The 21,583-nt window shown below is 39.8% G+C and overlaps 1 protein-coding gene across 2 annotated transcripts in view; it reads right to left on the reverse strand.

Moving 5' to 3' along the window:
* Positions 1 to 1,501: 1,501 nt before the first annotated feature.
* Positions 1,502 to 21,583, reverse strand: part of NCOA6 (nuclear receptor coactivator 6) — a 44,242-nt gene continuing 24,160 nt past the window's right edge. For both annotated transcript variants that reach the window (XM_035123920.3, XM_035123919.3), the window contains 6 exons: positions 9,930 to 10,051; positions 6,615 to 9,575; positions 5,538 to 5,591; positions 4,302 to 4,341; positions 3,165 to 3,313; positions 1,502 to 2,125 (listed from right to left, as the gene is read on the reverse strand). In XM_035123920.3, the coding sequence (XP_034979811.3) occupies positions 2,079 to 2,125; positions 3,165 to 3,313; positions 4,302 to 4,341; positions 5,538 to 5,591; positions 6,615 to 9,575; positions 9,930 to 10,051 (3,373 nt within the window). In that variant the 3' untranslated portion in view covers positions 1,502 to 2,078. The remainder of the gene's footprint in view (positions 2,126 to 3,164; positions 3,314 to 4,301; positions 4,342 to 5,537; positions 5,592 to 6,614; positions 9,576 to 9,929; positions 10,052 to 21,583) is intronic.

Consider the following 21,583-nt stretch of genomic DNA (forward strand, 5'->3'; position numbering starts at 1 on the left):
TCTGCCCACCAACCTTTTCCGCATCACTTATACCATAGAACAAATACCTTGTTTAAACAAAATGTGTCCTTATGTGTTTGTTACCTGCTGAAGAAGTATAAGGTTGGCTAATGGAAGGTGGAAGCCCATTGCTTGTAGGGTACTGTTTAGGCATTTGCAAGGAGTTGACAGAGCAAAGGACACAATTGCCTCAAAGTGTTCTGTGGTGTGCCTGTGTGTGTGTAATATGGTTTTGATTGTTAGACTGTAATGGTGTCCTCTTTTTGGGGGGTAGGGGTGGGACAAGAAATAAAAAATATATTTAAACCATAACCGATGTGTTTACTAGATTTCTTAAAATACATGACACAACATGTTACACCATAAGGCTTCTAATTAGTCAAATGCCCCACGTACTGTAGCTGAGGAGTCACTCCAATTTAGAAAATTTGTTTAATAAATCCCTCCATTCTATCAGTGCTCATAGCAAACTCTCAAGATATCTGAAACCCTGCATGAATGAGACATTATGTGGTTTTATAAACGGGATAAACTTGAGGAAACACTTTGATACAAGCCAACTTAGTCCTAGTAGCTACAGTTGGAATAAACCAGCTGACATTTCTCTTGTTTGTTTGGCAATTGGGCCATTTGGCAATCGAGACCCAGGAAGAGAAAGTAGATTCATACTAGTTAACTTGCATAGGATTTCACATGCCAACCAAATAGAGATCAAAATGAAATGAACCTTTCTGAATGGGTGGGCTGCGGATCTAAAAATTATGGAACTTGAGCTAAAGCTCTGTCTGCACATTTGCATGACCAAGTCCTTGCATACCATTCTACTTCCACATTGCCTCCATGCTCCTTCCATTTGCTATGGCCCTCTGTTGCTTTGCTATCTTTTCCCATGTGAGCTGCTTTGCCACAGAACAAAGAGTACTTTATCACGTGCCAAGCATGAAAATATTCATGAACGCTCCATGATAGTAACAGAGAGTTACTATGTGGAGAGTTCCACATTGGTTACCACTGCTTTAAATGTTCCCAGAAAGAAAGGATTCCCGAGAAGCAGCCTCCACTCTCAAAACACAGGACATAGCTCAACTAGTGTTCCAGCACTCAACAACCAACAGGAAATGGTCATGTATACAGTATTATTCTGAAGACCACTGGTCTTGCTAGCTAGGGATGATGGGAGCTGTAGTCCAAAAACAACTGGAGACCCAAGTTTGGGAAACACTGCTCTCCTATATCCTGGGTTCCACACATCACAAGCCTGGTTGGAAGTGAACCAGGTAAAGGAAGGAGTAATGAAGACAGTGAAGGACAAGAGATTTGAATAGATCTGCTCTATGGTATCAAGGAGTTCGGCTGCTTCATATTTTTTAAAAACATGGCTTAACAAATTTTTGAGGTGGCAGAACTATAAAGCACTTCTCTTACTGATGTTGTCCCTGAACTCCCCAGTAACCCACACCCAATGTGAAAGGAGCTGGTGTTAAATAACATACAATACAAATTATAGATCGATGACATTTATTTAGAGCACTAGGTAATCCACATTTCACAAACTCTCTCATTTTTTTCCACTGGTCCTTTTCTACAACAAATACATCAAGCCTACTATATAATAAAACTATTTACATTTCCAAGATTGGGCCATATATAACCCTTTAAACTGCTATTCACATACAGTACTTGACCAACAGCACAATACATCATTTTAATATCTAAAAAAACCATGACAACCCTGTACTCTAGTTTCTCCTATGAAAAGTGAAAACGTAGATATAAATTTACAATTATCTCCTCAGATTCTTTACAACACGCTAAATCTAGTGTGCTATGTATAGACTTTATAAAACCAGAGAATTTAACAAATAACCTGATTCCCCCAACTCATCATTTAGTCTTCAGAAAAAAGAAACGTTGCATTTACTGGGAACAGGATCATAGTAAAATTAATTACTGTACAGAATTTTAGAATTTTTGTTTAGTTTTTTTTGTTTTTTATATATAGTGAGAAATCACAGTTCAGAACTGCTATCGGTAAAAAAATTCACACATTTACAAGCCTTGCATATCCAGTCTGTACTTCATTTGGATTTTCTTCTTTTTGACTGCATAACACTCGCATTTGTTTCTGTTGGGGGGTGAAAGCAGTTTGGAAGATTATTAATTAAACAAATAAAAAAATAAACTACAGGGAGGAGGGGATCATGCTGTATTAACCATACTAATATTTTCTGTTTTAAGGTTTGTCCAGTCAGTCTACTAAGTTCTCAGAAAATGGTCTTTACACCTTGCCTCACAGGTGGACCGACCCTGTCTGGAGGGCACCAGACTGGGGAACACCTGTTACAACAGCACAGTTTGCTTTTATAAACAGTAAACTAGGCATCCCCAAACTGCGGCCCTCCAGATGTTTTGGCTCACAACTCCCATGATCCCTAGCCAACTCTAGTGGTTGGGGAAGATGGGAATTGTAGTACAAAACATCTGGAGGGCTGAAGTTTGGGGGTGCCTGCAGTATACTGATGTCTACAGACAAGCACGAACAGTATAAGTAAATTCATTCCTCTGCAAAACCAATTTTGCAGAGAGAGGCAAGGTTTTGTCTTCTGCCTTTCATATTTTAGGGTGAAAATATCTTCTAATACAGTGGTACCTCGGTTTATGAACACAATTGGTTCCAGAAGTCTGTTCATAAACTGAAGCATTCATAAACTGAAGTGAACTTTCCCATTGAAAGTAATGGAAAGTGGATTAATCCGTTCCAGACAGTCCGCAGAGTACTTAAACTGAAGCGTTCATAAACTGAAGCAAACTTTCCCATTGAAAGTAATGGAAAGTGGATTAATCCGTTCCAGACGGGTCCGCGGTGTTCGTAAACTGAAAATTCGTAAACCGAGGTGTTCATAAACAGAGGTTCCACTGTACTTAAATATTCCATCTATTCAAAATTTATAAAGTGACTTTTCAAGCTATTTGCTGTGTTAATGGGTACTGAATATAATATTTTAGGAGACATTCAGAATGGAGAAGAGAAAGGTAAAAAAACAATAAAACTGGATGCAATAAAATTGTTTCCTTTTCATTCCTAGTTCTAGAATTTCGACACCACATTAAATTAACTCTAAGCCAAAGGGAACATACTGGGTGAAAACAACTGAGCACCTTACCTTTTGCAGTGCTGGATGCCGATGCTGGTCTGGAGGACCTCTTGCGCTGCCCATTCTCCACAGTCTCCTGCACTGCTGAAGATTCCTCCGTTCTTGAATTCCTTCTGCTCAGAGTTTTCGCCTTTTCGCAGCTCTCCTTCGTCTCATTTCTGATAAAAGTGATACAAGAGCTGTGTATTTACATACAATTCATGCTACAAGAAAAACAGGAAGATAGCCTTGCAACATCAACACTAAAGTTTCTTGCTTTGTATGCTTCTGGAAATATTAGTCGGTGACAATACAAGGAACCAAGAACAGAGCTACTTTTATAAATAAAAACATAGGTCCAGTCATTTGAACATATGGAACACAGTGCTAGGACTGGTATCCAGAAACTACATTCCTCTTTACAATGAAGGGGTGTCAAGTATCGTTATTTGGAAGCAAAATACCCTTGCCACAGAAAAGCCAGGCAAGATGCATATTTGGTCTTTTGAGAAAATAACCAAAGGAGGAAGGTTCAGCCCTTAGTCCTAGATGTTTTGGTCCAATCTAGGGGAGGACTGTATAGTTCAGTATATTTGACTGAAAGATAAGTGTTAGGCTATTTAACAGAATGGGTTCTATCTAGCTAAATTTTACTTGTAGATCTACTGAAATTAATGAACCTAAGAAAGGCATGCTTATTAACTTGAATGGATCTGCTCTGTGTAGGGCTAACATTGGATACAATTGGCACATCCTGGGAAGAAGCATTCTTGCTTTTATGAGAGCCCTAGCCTATGTCACTAATTGAAATAAATGCAGGATGCTAAATTAGGTTCACATGCAAGTTCTGACGTTCGGAGTTGGTGGTCGTACGACAGCACACAGAGTGTAACAAGGACTGAGATATTGTGGGGGAGGGGGGCTCGTTTATTCTCACTGTAAACAAGTGGTACAGTGACAATCAAGTATCTCTGTTTCTATTTCTACGTCTTTGCAAGAATCAGCCACCAGTTTGCACTTTTCCTCTGTGTTAGGCAGATTTCTACAAGACATGGCCAAGGAGAGAGAAATTACATAATACTTTAAAGTTATGTAATACACATTACTACATAAACCAAGAACAGAAATTACTTCTCCTTTACTATCATTCCATAGTGAATTACTTACGTAACCAGGCCAGAAATAATTGCAGAATTTGCTTCCAGTTCTGAAACAGATAAATGGAGGGGGTGGGGTGATCAGTTACTCTACTGCTGAAGCATATAGAAAAGAAAAGAAAATGGGTATCATTAAGAAATCTAACTGCTACTCTGAGAATAAGTGATAGGTTATCTATCTAGCAATATTTCAACATGACAAATCTAAGCAGATATTAGTAGCCTCATCATGTATCACATAATTCTTGATCTAAGGAAATGGAGGTCACTTCAGACTTTAATGGGCCTAAAATGCACAATTCACCAGATCATCTTTGCAACACTTCTGCCCCCACCAACTCCCTTTCCCTGTCTGAGTAAGTAAGTCAGTGCTATAAACTAAGCAGAGATCAGATGAAGTGCAACCCTGTCAACTTTTAATCAAAGTGTAGTACACCAAGCCTGCAGCTTATGCAGGGGTTACGTTCCAAGGGATCACACCTAAGCCAAAATTGTGTATAGTATTGTCAAAAACCCATTGGGTTCAATGGCAGGTGGGATTGCCAAAGTCATTTTTCCTGAAACCCCACCCCCTTCCTGATTTTTTTATTTTTGCCCTGCATTTAAAGCTGAATGTGAACTAGTTAAATGTGGGTTAAGCTGAAGGTTTACTAGAATACATTTACCTACTTTTAAAGAAAAGAAAGCATGCTTTCAACTTGTAATGTTTTATCTCTGTTACATTTAGCTTTGAATTCTGAGTATGTGCACTCCATAACTGCGGTGCCCATATTGCTAGATGCTGCCAGTTTTATTATGGAGCTTGATCACTTGAGATGAGGTCAGATAGTGTTCCCCAGACCATCCTCTGAAGAACAGAATGCCTATCGCTCCTCACCCCAAACAGCAGACATAACCAACTTAATTCAGGTTTTTCTTTACCTTGTGATAAACTGCCTCTAATCTCATCCCCATAACTCCTAAATTTATTGCTCATTTTAAAATAATTAGTGCATAAACAATCCAAAACTAATACAGCTGCAAACTATTGCAGTACACTTCCTTTGCTCTGACCAGTGTCAAAACAGTGTCAATGTGATACATTATTTCTGAACTCTTCAGTTTAATACTGTGACTACATACAATATTTCTTCCAATATAAATTACAAATCTATCTTGCAGATAACATAAAATACAGGGAAGAGATTTATGCACATATATATTTCCCTATAAACATGTATGCCATTTAGTCTAAGGGAAAACATACCTGTTTTTTGAACAGTACTTTCTGGTGTTGCAACTGGAGTCTGGGATAAAGAGGCTGAAACAAGATAGATAAGAAGCTACCAATGCACTTTTCAGTCTTAAGAAATACAAACAAAGAATACAAATATCTAGAAAATACAGACTGCTCTGTATCACACTGCAAGATATGAATGTCCCCGAAGTGGAAAACCCTATGCTAAGCAGAAAACTAAAGGTATATCATTGATAGCCCCAAGTTATACCATAAGTCAAGGAGACAAAAGTATTTGAAAACAATGAAACAAAATCCCCCCCACCCAAAGCATTTAGGGCCTTCTTAGTATCTTGTTTAAGTGATTGGGGGGGGGAACTATTGTATAAATATGGATGCTATGGAATGCCAATTCTATGCACTAATTTCACTTTGATCCATTATTATAGTGTTTGGTTTATTTACACAATTTAGTATAAAAGCAGACATTTCCAAGATCCCCAGTATATATGGAACATTTGCATTAGCTTTTTTCATACGTTACTTTGTTCATCAGAGGTATGTATTTTCAAATACTCATCACATTATTTTACTTGTTACAGAGGACAAATGAATCTGAGACAGGTGAGAAACCAGAGGAGTCAGAGACATTATATAAAGATCTTTCCACTATGCTACAGAAGCAATAAATTTGGAAGGTTCTCAGATTACACAATAGAACAGAATTCATCATTTGAATAGCGTTGTTCAATAAGTTATTCAAATGCTATTGTACTGCTATCATTACTAACGCTCAATCTTTGATCAGTGGGATTTGCAATACTTTGACTAAAATGCTTTTTAAAGCCATGTTTAAATACAGTATTGTACATATTGTTACATTTAACTTGAGAAACAGAGCTTCTTGGAAGAGATTCCTTCTTCCAATTGTTCCAGTTCTACTGTTCTAGGCCTCAACACACACACAAAAAACCTCCCTCCTTGTCACCATGACCCATCCTTAATTCATACTTGCAGAAGCATAACATCACATGTATTTCAGATGAATTGGATTATTGGCGACAGAGTGAATGGAATAATAGCTCAATACGTTTATGAGTAACATACCCTTATTCTGTGGTGATTCATGGTGGTCTTCTGTTTTCTCATCTTCTGGTCCAATCCCAACCTGCTCCGCAGGTAAACTGCAGGTGTTACCATTAGTGCTTGGAATTGTGGTTAGGATGTCAGAGATCACTGGAGTGGTTACAACTGAAAGAACATTAGTGGAAGGAGTGCTACCTGATAAGCTTAGAGATACAGAGGCAGAAACAGCAGCAGTAGTACTAGCACTTAAATGGCCAGTTCCGGAAGTGCTTTGTTTCAAAAGAGTGGGACCCGGAGAGGCCACCATATTGTCTTCTAGTTCTACTGGTAACTGTTCCATTTCCAGACTGTTGATGATTGAAATGTCTTGTCCTTGACCTTCCACTTCTCCTTCCACACCATACTGATCGTCTCCTTTGTCAACGGAGTCTGTGACTTTCTTGCATGCTTTTGTCAGCAAAAACTGACCAATTCTGTCCACCTTCCCTTTTCCCTTTGTAGATGAAACCGGACTTCGTCTGTTGATGGAAGATCCAGGGCTCTGATCACCAGATGGGGAGACCACAGCTCCAGGCTGTGAGGTTGCTTCAGCATTTGAGTCAGATGTTGATGTCTGAGAACTTAACTCCTCTGGGTTGAAATCTTTGACTTGCTGAATGGAAGGATGCGGAGAAGTGCTTGAAGGAGCCATTAATGAGGGAGAAGGAAGCTGAATAGATGGCAATGAATTAATAACCACTGGCCGACTTGTTGGTATACTTGAGATAGGAGTATTAGAAGACGAACAAGGAGGAGCAGGCCCTGATGAGAATTTTATATTCTGGGACAAATGCAAAGGACCAACAACTGCAACAGACTGTGGTATTAAATTAGAATTAGAAGTCATTGGAGTTGCAGGAATTGTACTTGGCTGGGATCCTTTCATAACCTGAATTATTGAGGATGAATTTATAAAAACTGGCGTAATGAACTGAGGCCGAGCATTGGACTGAACTGTTGTTTGTCCTTCAGAAGCAATAACTTTATTGCCAACACTAGGCATGGTGACAACAGCAGGCATTAATGTAGACTGTAGATGAGAGGGCAATGATGCAGGTGTGTTAGATGATGATGTAATAGGGTTGGAAGTTACAAATACTGTTATCTGATTGGGTGGGAGTGATGTAGAAATAGAAGCAGAGCTAACAGGCCTCTGTATTACTGGAGAAATATTCTGGGAAACACTTGAATTTATGTCACCCAGATCTTGTTGCACTTGAGTTGAACAGGCTTCAGTATTTGCAGGTAAACTTAGGGAACAAACAGAGTCTTTACTAGAAGGCGGATCCTGCTGGGGAGGAGGAATGGCAGCAATCTTTTTGAATTCATCTGCATAAGTCACTGGTGGAGGCACTTCAAGGCTAGGGAGACCAGGAGGCTTAATGGTAACATTAGGAGCCCCAGAATTGTCAAGAAGTTGACTTAAGGATGTTGGTGCCTCCCGCATAGCTGGAGAGATAATATTCTTGTTTTCTTCCAGACTGGGAAGCTTGTTGGATTCTGTAGGAGGGGCCTCCCTCTTCTGTTGCTCTTCATGGACCAGTATTTTAATTTCTTGGCTGGGAACGCCTTTCAGCTCAATGTTGCGCTGATCTTTGTTTACTGGGGCAACCTGCATATTCTGGCACACACTCTCTTGAGAGGTGCTAAAGCCATCTTTATTATCCTCAGGAATACCAGTCATGACTGATACAGGGATTGCAGGATTCTGGGCAGCTATCATACCATTATTCTGAAAACTTCCAGGCGTAGGCATTTGCAAAGAGGCTGGACCGACCATCATACTTCTTTGTAAGTCTATGTTTTGCATGAGCCCTGGATTCTGCTGAGATGTCAAACCTAACTTGGTTGCTTTTGAGTTCTGCCTCCCAGGGCTTGGTGTTGTTTTCCTACTGGATCCAGGGCTGGACCTTCTGCTGTTACTCGGACTGGCTCGCTTTGCTCCACAAGCATTGGTTTGCTTTCCTGAACTAATAGCCATGGAGTCCAACTTATGTGCTTGTGGTGAAACAAAACTCGATTGGCTATTCAGTGCAAGATTTGAGGGTGCTTGCCCAATAGCCTTCAAAGTGGTTGGATTAAGACCCTGCTGATCAAATCCTCTATTAAGATGGGGCCTGGGAGGCAAAGGAATATTAATCTGAGGAGGAAAGAGGCCTGCAATAGAAGCGTTGAGCCTCTCTGGAGATAAACTAATTTCTGATGGCTCTGTGCTTGGTGGACGGTTATTGGGAGTCTGCGGATAGTATGGTCTTGGACTTGCCCTGTTTGGAGTTTTGGGTCTCGATGTTTGTGATGTGGTAGGAACATTTTGAAAATGATGCGGGTGAGGGCCTGTAAGAGAATTAGACTGCTGCTGAGGGCTTGTACCTTGGGGAGCTGACATTGGAGAAGGTCCAGGTTTTGGCCCTGCCATCATTAACTGGTTTTGTGAAACTACTAAATGGGGTGCTATATTATTTTGAGGCCCAGGTGCTAAAGGGACTTCAGGCCCATTTCCTTCTGAAACAGAGGGCACTGATGAAACTTCTCCCAGTGGAGAGCTGGTTGGATTCTGTGCATTATCTGGGTAAACCATCTTCCGTGCACTGTTCAAAAGAGGCTGATTGTTTGGCATTGGGATCCTTTGCTTGTCAGGAGATGGAGGCACTGATCCAGGACCTTGAAGATTAACCATCACCGACATGTTGCCCCCCTGCTGCATTGGCATTCTTTGTGAGTCTACATTCAGAGGGCCTCTAGGTTGATGGGCACCTTGGGAAACAGGAAGCCTGACAGATTTAGGGTCCTGTTGCATCATGAGCATCATCATCATCTGTTGCTGCTGGGACTGTGTCTGTTGAGGTGTTGGTGGCTGCTGCTGCTGCTGCTGCTGTCCATGCTGCAAAAGCTGAGGAGGTATTTGCTGAAGAGCTCTTTGTTCCATTGGCTGGGCTGGATAGCCTAGAGAGATAAATAGAAACACTCGTTTATCAAAAATCTGCAAGATGTCACTAAAACTGGCCTCTTTTGTATTGTCTATAGTTATTGCAAATATGGAATGCAAGTTGTGTCATTGGATAACAATGTAGCCTAAGGTTTGTTTTGTGGGGGGGAAACGAAAATAAGTTTGAAGTGGGGAAAGGTACGCTACATGGACCCGAATAACTAACATGTGATTCAGTCCCTGTCAGTGTGCCTGCAAGTAGTAGGAATACCACATTCGGGTTCAGTCGTAATAAGCAATGAGTGAAGCACAGTAAATGATACTATTGTATATAAAGAGTACATTAAAAATAATCAAAACATGCTCATCACCTGGTGGCCTGTTTGTGAAGTCCGAAAGCTTATGTCCAGTGTTATCCAAATTTATACCTTGCTCTCCTGGTAATGGTGGCTGATCTGACTCTTCAAGGCCTGCTGGGCGTGGTTCTGAAGCACTAAAGACAGAAATGCATATGACTAATGCAGTTTGAGTTCTTTTTTTAAAAAAAGAATAGAAAGCTGAAATTCATTACATTACACAACGGGGGAAGTATAGCACATTCATGGCATTTTTATACCACCATACTTTTGATATTATAGCCAGCTGTGTGTAACCAGGGGCGGACTTTGGTAATTTGGCTGAATATTTATTTGGTGCCTTCCCCACTCTTACCTTCCATTCTGTGCATGTTCTCAAGTGCACTACACATAGTGGGAACTCAAGTGTCACCTCGCCTCAGTGTCCTGTGTAGAGGAGTCACCTAAATATGTTGCTGGTGTAACATACAACCACCTCTGGACCCAAGTAGTATTAACAAACAAGGTCACTGCTTATTTTGTTCATTAGTTTAAGGCAGAGTTATTTTTTAGCCCTAGATCTTAAAATACTTATATCGGGTAAGAAGCACAAAAAGGACTGTTTATCTACCTTGTAGCAACCTTTGCTCAGGATTCCCCTCAAGCCTCAACTGTGTCTCCCGTTTTTAAGCCAAAGCACAAAAAATGTAATGTAGAATATGGCAAAGGCCTGCCCAAGTTTATTCAGAAGCAACTTCCAACATGTTCAATGGTGCTTATGCCCTGGTAAATGTGTTCAGGATTGCAGCCATAGATGCTCAGGTGTAACAGGGAGGCTGATACCCCTTCAAATTAGAATTACTGAAAGCTGGTTATCTTTTAGAACCTTCCATCATGAGACAAATGACAATGATAAAAATATGATTTAAGCAGACTCTGGACTAGAATTTAGTCAGTCTTGAATCAGAAAATGGTCGATCTTGGCTAATACTGCCTATGAAGCCAGCAGCTGTCCAGTTTCAGACAGAGATGTTTGGTGTTTTCCAGTTCTGCAACCCATGACCATTTAAGACAGCTTTAACCCATCATTGGGTCCCTAGATGATGTTGGGACTACCATTCCCATCTCGTCTCTGACCCTTGGCCACGCTGACTGGATTTGACAAGCATTTAGTTAAACATATGGGGACTCAAGGTTAGAGAAAGCTGCTTTTAAGAGATGTCAGATAAAGATAATAGACCTGACACAAGCTCTATCCACTGAGCTATGGATCTTCCCTTTGAAGGCCACTCACCACATATGAAGCTGTTATTTTTAGATTTGGGAGTGAAGTAACAATAGACACAACAGAATGACTGTAAGGCAGCCATCTCCTGCCTTGTTCGCTACAGCAATACAGTTTCTGACCCAGTGTGATAAGGCCTGCGTAGGACATGATTAGTTTTTCCCAATTAGACTTTAAAAGCTAGTGAGATAGAACCATTGATATAGCCTTTGATCCAGGGGAAGGGTGATGCCTGAGAATTCCCCCCTCTCACCACCAAATTTCCTGTTCACTCTAATCACTGCCTATTTCTCTGCAAATAAAATAGCTGCTGTTAAGCCCTGCCTCTCCGCAAACTGATCACAAGCGCTTTGATGTGGCAACAGGGATGTTGACTCGCATGTCAATGTTACACGTTACAAGCTTTCTGTAAAGTTCACTTTTAGTGAGTCTATTAAGAGCGGTAGCTTATTTCTACATCCATTGTATCTCTGCTTTTGAACTAGGAAATTGGATAAATAAGTTACCCAGGGAAGTTACAATTGAGGAAATTTGTTATAGCAAGGAAAAAGCTGAGCAGTTCTAGGGTAAACACATTACTGTGAGTGGAATATACTCTATTGTCTTTTATACTCTTGCAACCTTGGAAATCAGTGATAGAGATTAGCACTGCAATCCCTGCTTGATACTAGCCCCAAAACTCCACACAAATGACTACCCCAAGGCATGTGGAGGGACCAAGAGGAAGTGGTTTCAAAAGGAAAACCAGATGAACCCCATTGAGAATGAACAGTTATCAGGCACTCTGCGACATACAAACACAATTGCACAGAAACCTGCCCCATTTCCATATCCACCAGGGATTCTTCCAGAGTGCCACTATTTTCAATCGCATACTAACTGCGAAATTTAGGTTGCACAATTAAAGTGGATATGGAGTTCTTGCACAACAAACCTGCTCTCTCACCCCCAAAACTGAACTTTTTGCAATAAGGAAAGTGATGGGGAAATGCACTGGGAATTGCGTGATAACATTTGCTTGACATAACAGTATCTAACCTCCCTACCTGGGCTGGCCCAGGATGTTTTGCTCCTTGAGGCAAAACTGAATATGCCACCTGGCTCTTCCTCCTCCTCTGCCACCCCCTACACTGAATGCAGTGGGGGAGTAAAAGGAGGCTGGAGAGGAATAGGTGGTGGCACATTGCAGTGGCACGCTCCTCGGAGGCCAGAACTGCTGCCTGAGGCAACTGCTTCACCTCATCTCATGGGTGGGTCGACCCTGCTCCCTGCAAACAAATCAGAATGAATCCTCAGTAGACAATTCTGAAACATGGAACAACCCAAGGCTAGCAAATACAGTGACCACTAGATGTTGTGGGCTAAAACACCTATCAGCCTTAGCCAAAGGTTGTAGTCCAAAACAAACGGAGAGTACCATGTAGGCTACCCATGCATTAATAAATGTAACAGAAATGTACTGCCAGTTCTACATGAATTTATTGCATATGGTATCTTAAAAGTTTATACCTGAACAAAATAAAGTATTGTCTCAAAGAAAGGTTCCAGGAGACTAACCATATTAGTCTGCTGTAGCAGAGATTATAAACAGCCTTACTACACCAACAGACTCTTATATTGCATCATCACAATATTTTATAAGCTGTTGGGAGCAAGTGTTTCTTCATCATGCCTTTGATGAAGTAATACTCTCGCTTGCGAAAACTCCTGCTGCAATCTATTCGTTTTAAAAAATGCTTATTCACGTATCATTTCCAGAAGCAAAAAAAAACACAATACAAACATAAGGAGATGTTTTAAGGTGTCCCATGATTGTTTTTGTTAGATTTAAAAGCCAGCAATGGGTGCCAATCTCTCAGCACAAGAGACTTGCACTTGTGCAACAGAAGTTCTTTGCTCTCCTGCCTCTCGCACTTGGCACCACATTTCCCCAATATGTATTTGAGGATTGACACACCTTCCAGAACACATGGGAATGCAGAGCCCTGAGGAAGAAGACATGCTGTCATGTGAGTGATGTTAGATGTCACCCAATGGATATTTTGTTTTGTCTTCCCCAAATTTCCTGCCCTAACATAAACCACAATGCTCACCTGTCTAAATTCCACAAGCATGTGCCCTCTGAAAACTGATTCTCAGTATTCTTTGCAACTTCGCATCACACTGGGGCTGGCATTCACTCACATTTATGCAGAGTTTGCAATTAACACACCTAATTTAGTTGTGGTCATTAGTTTCAATGAGTCTACTCTGAATGAAGCAATAGTTGAGTATCACCCCATATCTTTAAGGCTACTGTGGACAATGTTCCTTGCTTTTTCACATTTAATCTGCCCTAAACCTTATGGGCCGTGTCTAACACTGCTCAAGCAAATTTTTGCTCACGCAATGGGACTTCCTCTCCCCAAATGCACCTCCTAAATCTGCTCCACAGGGTCCCCTAACCCACTGAAGCAGATTTTGAGGGTGTGCAAGGGGCTGCAGGAAAGCAAGGGGAAGTTCTGTTGCACACATGGAAGTCTGTTTCATGAATGGCTATAACCCTATACCTTTTATGAACTCTAGGTTTTTTGCCCATGGATTTCTATACTCTGTCAGTGTCCTAAAATCTCACACTTGCAAAAATACAGTTACGTGTTTTCAACTTATTTGTGGTTAAAACTGTTCTCTCTCTTACCATCTCCCTTGTTTTACTCAGTAATACATCAATGCATTCTCCTTTCATTATTAATGGGCTATACATTGGGACATTTTTGGGCATGGCTTAGGATTTGTTTAAAAAAATGAAAGAAGACATGCCTATTCAAGTACAGAGCCATGTGATCTTACTGAAACTTAACCTTGCTGGGTTTTTTTTGGGGGGGGGGGAAGTGACAGAAAGCCGACTCTATGGATTGCTAAAAAGACAGGGATAGAAAAGGTCTAGAAGTCATTGTATGTTCATAATTTTTTCCCCGAAGTCAGGAGGGAGGAAGAGTTAGTAAAAATTTAGTGCCTCTATAAAACTCTTTGGCTAACATTTTTTTGCTGAAGAAATCCTAAGCAGGCTAAAAAGGGACAAGGGTACAAAATTAGAAATGGGTGTGCTTATTTGCTAGCAAGATTAGTTTCTGCACATGCACACCATCCTATATCAACCATCATCATACACTGAAACATACTGGTTGAGATATTCTCTCTCTTACTCTTGCACTTTCCTCTAGTGATTTTTTCTTCACTTCTGCCATACTCACCAAACAGAAAGTTGGCCAGTGAGGCAGGGGTGGGGAACTTTCACTTTACATTTATCTATGTATATATCTGCACCATGTTTCCTGTAGTAGAAATCACAGCCAGGTTTCTGACCAAATGGAAAAGTTTTGTGCTGGTAGTTTTCCTCCACAATCTAAAACACACTATTGACTTCTTAGGAAACATTAAACAAATAAAATAAAAAAGGGAGCATATGCTTCAAAATAGTTTTTTTTAAACTTTAAAACTAATTTAATCTCAGTTCTGTGTATGGTAAGAACTCCAGTGAGTGTACTATCTTATGTTCAGGTATATTTAAGTGTGGAAAGTATTAGGAACTGGAAATTGTCAGCAGCTTTATATAAATGCTCTGGCTTTCACCTGTATCCACACAATCTCTTTTTCTGCTACCACCAAAATCATTGCCAATGAATTCCAGGGGGGTTTGGGGGGGATCAAATTAAATTCAGAACAAAGTGTGAAAATTCAACTTTATTCAAGTTTATGACCTCTTCTTTCGTTGCTCAGATCTTGTTGGGGTCACTCTCCGATTCTGTGTTGTCTCCCTCTCAGCCATTGTTCCCAGAAGCAGTAGAACCAATTCTGGACTGAAACCCATTAGGAGAGTAGGCGTAAGCTGCATGGCTGGAAGTAGAGGCTGTGTGTGCCTATATAAATCTGTGGTAATAGAATGTGGAGCAACTTGCTTGTTTATTTTTTTCCAGGAATGTTTTACTTTGCTTCAAGTGTGAGAGTTATATTTATTTATTTTATAGTATTTAATCTGAAGCAGGTACAGTGGTGGTGGGAGAAATTTCTTTCCCCATGCAGCTATATTTTTTTGCCACTAATAGTCACTGTGCTACCCTCTCCAAGATCCAGAATACATGAAGGCTCCTTTTAGGGGAAGAACAGGACATATATTTAACAAACAAACAAACAAACCAACCAACCAACATGCTTATCTTAAAAGCTCAGAAAAGAGACCCCTGACTGTTTTCTCATTCTGATTATGCTTATGTTGAAAGGGCAACATACAACCTGTGAGATAATTGTTGAAATGTTGTCAAACTTGCTTATTTCAGGGAAACATTTGTGCATCTACAAAAGCAAACCTATCCAATAATCTTCAGCAAGCAATCACATCTACTGTTGCCATTACCAATTTGCAGAGAGAGGCACAAAGCACTACAGCTGTTAACACCCACAAATATATAATGAGCTCTAATGCTCTCATGATTAGAGATGTAAAATTTCTGGAAAATTAGAAGCTCGGGAAAACCCCTGTTTTTTTCCAGGAGAAAACGGAATTTTTCAGAAAAATTGAAAAAAAATTGCTACATTAGCACTTTTTTCTTCTTCTCCAGATTGAAAGTCATTCTGTTACTTTAGAAACATAAAATATAACTATGGACAATTTTAATGGGCATAAAATTATCACAACTAGCATATTAAAAATATAGTGTATCCAAACAATTATTACAAACAGAATTTACTTTTAAAATAATATTTATTTGTATTTGTAACAAATGGAGCAACAATCTCCTAAACTGTTTACTAGTTTATGTGGAACAACAACAAAAAACCTCCACAAAACCATTTTTTAAAACCCAGAAGTAGCAATTATTCATATTTCCTCTCCACAGTATTTAAAAAAACATTCTCATAAAAAGAACTGAAGAAGGAAGTTTCAATGAATGGGCATGAAATTTAATCAGAATCATTTTCTGAGCTGTAATGATCAGTATCCGTTTCAGTCTTTGCTTCTGCATCTACTCTGTTGTGTCTGTCATTATCACAGTTATTATGGACTTCTAAAAACTGACGGTTTGCTCAGATTGAAACAAGCTTCTCTACCTTTCACATGTCAGCTTATTTCTTGATTTAGTGCAGGGCCGGCTCATCGTAGACCCCCGGTGGCGCAGGGCACCATGGCGCCGGCCCGCCAGGAGGGCGCCGCAAGCTGCGCCCGCCTGCTGGCCGGCCGGTCCGCCGGTCCGCTGCGCGTGGCGCCCACCTGCCCACCGCGCTGGGAAACGGGGCGGGAGGGCGCCGGAGAGATCGCGCTGTGTCTGCAGCAGCCCCGCACCCACCCGCCCACCGTGCTGGGAAACGGGGCGGAAGGGCGCAGGAGAGATCCGGCGCACCATGGCGACAGGGTCGCTTAAGACGGCGCTGATTTAGTGTGTTTCCAAACATAGACCAGATTCTTTCACATGCTGCAGAAGTTGGAGGAATCTGAAGAAGGCGAGAAGCAAGAGGAGTCAGAGGCTGTGTTGCATAAAGACCTTGCCACCATGTTGCAGGAGGAATGTTTGGCAGAATCCCAGCTTGCATTCCTGGACCAAATCCCTGAATATGTTCTATATTCTGCAACATTTGAAAGTACCTTCCCAACAGCAAGTCCTAAATGTGATGCTTGTTTTGTAATCCAGTCAAATGCAGTAACAGTGCTATCATCACTTACATTGTCACCTTTGAATCCTGGATCCAGCTGATTTGCAGCAGCATGAATTGGATGGCAACAAAATTCTTCCCTTTTTAAAAATAAAATCTTTCGCTTTACTTGCTTCTATAGTTGTAAGTGGAGATATACTGAGATGTTCAAAAACAGCTGTTTTTATCTTTGTCATTAGATAAGGAATTTCTGACAAAAGTGCACTATCAGATTCAGATGCAGTGATTGCTGCAGCAATTGGCTTTAGAATCTTCAGGGAATATTGCAGCTAAACCCAGAAGACTTCCTGATCAAGAACAGTGTTTCTTACACTCCTGGGTACTTTAAGATCTTCAACTATTACTGTTTCTTGAAGAGCTTCTTTGTTTTTTTAAAAATAAACTTTCAAAGGAGATCAGCACTCCAACCCACCGATATTTACTACTCTTTTATTCTTCACATTTTTTCCTACTTGCTTCTTCTTGAAAACTGCAGCTACAATATGAGTACCTTTTGCATGTTTTATAACTTCTTTTGCTTGTCTATAGATCCTTTGAAGGGTGTCCAGTTTCATTATATCATTAAGAAGCAAGTTTAGCCCATGAGATGCACATCCTATTGCAGTAATATGTGGGTGCTTATCCATTATGATCTCCCATGCTGCTTTCATATTGCTGGCATTGTCAATCAGCAAAGCAAATACTTTACCCCTCCCAATTTTCTGTAGGACTTCACATATTTTACAGCTGATATACTCTGCAGTATGTCTATTCTCTCATGTTTCAATGCTTTTGTAAAAAAAACAAACTGGTTGAGGTGTTGTTATATCAAAATGTATAATTCCTTCTCTTCTCACATTTGTCCTTCCATCTGTAAGTAGTGCAAGACACAGTGCTTCATTATTTTTTCCTTGCACATATTCCATTACACGTTCATATTCTGACTCTAAAAGAGGCTTGCTCAAAGAATGTCTGCTGGGCAAATGGTATGATGGTCTTAGTAATTTTAAAGCTTCCTGTCTTCAGTATCTGTTCACTTGAAGATGCTGCTGGTGGGACAACACTTTGTGTTGCTGCTGATATTACAGATGGAGTAGAAAAGATGACTTCTTGAACGAGAATGTTGAAAAAAACTATGTGCATTTCCATCATTGTGGTCCTCTTCACTTAGATCCATGAAGAATTTTTTAATATCTACAGGACACTTGTTACATACAAGAATGTGTTTTGTCATCCTGGTAGCATTTGGAAATGCATATTTCATCTGACAATATTTGCAAATCACATTTTTCTTCTCAGAGGAACTTGTAATGTGAAAATGCTTCCATATGATAGATGTTGGTCTCACCATTTTCCTGAGGGGAGTAGGAAGAAAGAATAATTTAATGGTTAGTTAGTTTGCAAGAAGACACTAATCTATGGTAGTGGGTGGAGGGGAAGTAAAGGGCCAGATTAGTAGTAATTAAATTATTATTAAATTATTATTTACACAAAGGTTATAAACTAATGTAGCTAAATGATTCAGTTTTCTGGAATCAAATAAATGAAAACTCTTACCTTTTTAAATTTATATACTTTCATGCCCTTTTTGTTGCTCTATATTTTCTTCCAGTACTTTGAGGCCTAGTGAAGAGGAACAGAACCAATGCATACCACACGCATGCAAAACCAAAACTGAAACTTTTTTCTTTTCTGGTGACAAAAGCACCTCCTAAAGGAAGAAATGTATCTTGTTCTTGCATTGGAGAGTTCGGTTTGTAACCTAGGACTTGCTTGTCCTCACAGAAATTTGAACAATCTGAAACCATACATATTTTTTAAAAAATGATTTATAAAATATTTGAACCCTTTATCTTAAAATATTTTATTCATCATGTTAAAATAAAACATTCCATAATCTATTTTTTATTTTTTCAATTTTTCAGAAAAAACCAAAAGGCTTCAGGAACCCCCCCCCCCCAAAAAAAAATTCCGTTTTTTTCCCGGGCCTTCACATCTCTACTCATGATATAAGATATTGAAAATTCCAGTGTACCAGTGAAATAAGAAAGCAGAATTAGGAGACCCAGAATGTTAACGATCAGTTATAAGAGGATGGGTTTCTTGGTTTAATGCATATTAATCAATAAATGAACTCCACAGAAGTCTCAACTGAAAGGAGAAATCACTCTGGAAGTTTCTTACTCCAGCAACTGTACTTCTTACCTCCAACAACATAATATCTCAGATGCCTGCCACAGTTTATTGCTCTTTATCATGTTATTATAATAATCTCAATTACTTGTACCAGATTTTCCTTTTGTCTAAGAATCTACAAACTGTGAATCAATTCCCTCCAGGTAACTGTTTTGCTATGCTCTGCTTCAAACAAGTTTCCTAAAGGAGTGAAAAGCTTGATAAGCTACTTTTGTATTTCCACCCAGAGAGAAAGAACTTACACCACTTTTACATATATGCTACGCTAATTTGATTAGCACAGCATATTAGCCATTAGCAACAGGATATTAAAACTACACAATTTTAGTATTGTATACTATAAGCTTGATCCAGTGCTTTCACATTGGCACTCACCTCCGCTACGCTGCTACATGAAATAGGAGGCCCATGTATACCTTTCATATCTTTAGTGACTAAAAAAAACCTGCTTTTGCAATTCATCTGTGATTGGGGTTTTTCTTGAGTGCAGTGATACCCATAAAATACTGAGATTGGCCTGTGACTGAAGGTTCCTCACCCCTGCCTTAAGTCTATTCTTCTGCTGTGCTCCCATTCAGTCAAGGAACATGAGCTGCAAGTTTGCATTCTATGGTTAAGCAGATAGGGGATATGGGAAATGCATAGAGAGGTCTCTTAGTGATATCTTAACATACCCTGTTTCTCATATTTTAAGACATACCCATAAAATAAGCCATAGCAGGATTTTTAAGCATTCAAGGAATATAAGCCATACCCCGAAAATAAGACATAGTGATAGGCGCAGCAGCAATGCCGGACGCGGCAGGAGGAGGAGGAGGAAAAAAATAAGACATCCCTTGAAAATAAGCCATAGTGTGTTTTTTTGAGGAATAAATAAATATAAGACATGTCTTATAATATGAGAAACACGGTAGCTATATAAAAAAATTCCTTCAGTAGCACCTTAAAGACCAACTAAGTTTATATTTTGGTATGAGCTTTCGTGTGCATGCACACTTCTTCAGATACCAACTCAGACCAACACGGCTACCTACCTGTAACTAGAACTTAACATAGCTATATAAGTGCAACTTATATTGTTCTTGTGATGTCATTCTTGAGAAAACAATAGCATGATTCCTTCCAGTGCTATAAGGTTTGCCATCCAAACCATACTATACAATACGATACGATACAATACAATACAAGCCACATCACTGACTTTAGACTCTCTTTTCAAAAGCTACAGAGAATAAATTTCAGGAACGTCATTAGTTGCATAAGTAAACTTTACAAAATCAAGCTCTTTGCACGACAAAGACAGCTCTCCCCTCCATGTTCTTCTGCTTGTTCCCTTTCTTGACTCCCAACTAAACACAACCTACACTAGAGGCTAACTTGAAAAATATTTGTAATCTATTTGAAAGTTTAAGTTGTACTGACATCACATAGCTAGGGACCCGTCTTGGTCAAGTACCTAAATTCTCATTGTTTGGCCCACAATTTGCACTGTAAGAGCAATAATACTAGTGCATCTTACAAGTGCGCCAAGGTTTAGCAATACACAAACCACTTCAAACACTGGAAATTGCTGGGTGTTTTTGAAGGAGTCGGAAGGCGAAAGAAGTTTGTAAAAGCCACAGTCAACTTAAAAGTCAGGTAGCAGACAAGAATGCTATGATCACATGAACGGCTGTATTCATTGCTTGTGTATTGCAACAGACTAAGCTAGCCTACCCCAACCAAGTTCCTTTCAACTGTTTTAGCTTACAGACTATGCTGCCTTGGGCTAATGGCAGCTGTAGTCCAAAACTGTTATACAAAGTTGGGGCAGGCTCGACTGTTTGACTATGGTCAAAATCTCAGAGGTTCATGTGGCCTTGTGGACTTAAAAGATACATTTAAAAATTGATGCTGTGCATTTCTCTGCCACCCATGAAAAAGCCATGTGACCATCACCCATTTTTAAAAACAGGCAACCTTGCTCCCCCCCCAGTCATAACAACAACAGAATTCAGAAAATAGTATCTTTTCTTATAATTGTGTGTCTTTTCCTATTAATGTGATAGAATGAAAAGCCATACACTGCAATCTATTATTATATTCTGAAAATCTAAATGTATGTTCTCAATTTTTAATGACTGATACTTTCTATCACAACATTTTTCATTACATGTAATAAAGAAGAAAAGTGAACTATGGAACTGTGGCCTACTAAACACTGCACGTAGGAAATCATGTGACTAGGGCATCTGCAGATACAGACATAAACATGATTCCCACTTTCTCCTGCTCCTTTTAGGAGGAAAAATTCTGTTGAAATTAGGAAATTTGTGAAAATCCTGACTCACAAATTCATTCCTTTGTGCAGAGGCAGGTGGCACAATCCTGAGACCCACTTAAATGCCCTATGGCCTACTGTAAGTAGAATACTTCTGGGACAGCTGCCATACAATTCAACACATTGTATGGAATGAGCATTTTGTTGTAGGAATTACTCTAATACTGGAATACTGTCTCCACTGAACAAATCCACTCATGAATATGTTAGTGTTATGTAACC

Source organism: Zootoca vivipara, chromosome 7 (assembly GCF_965207765.1).
Source record: "Zootoca vivipara chromosome 7, rZooViv2.hap1.1, whole genome shotgun sequence".
In the NCBI taxonomy this organism is placed as follows: domain Eukaryota; kingdom Metazoa; phylum Chordata; class Lepidosauria; order Squamata; family Lacertidae; genus Zootoca; species Zootoca vivipara.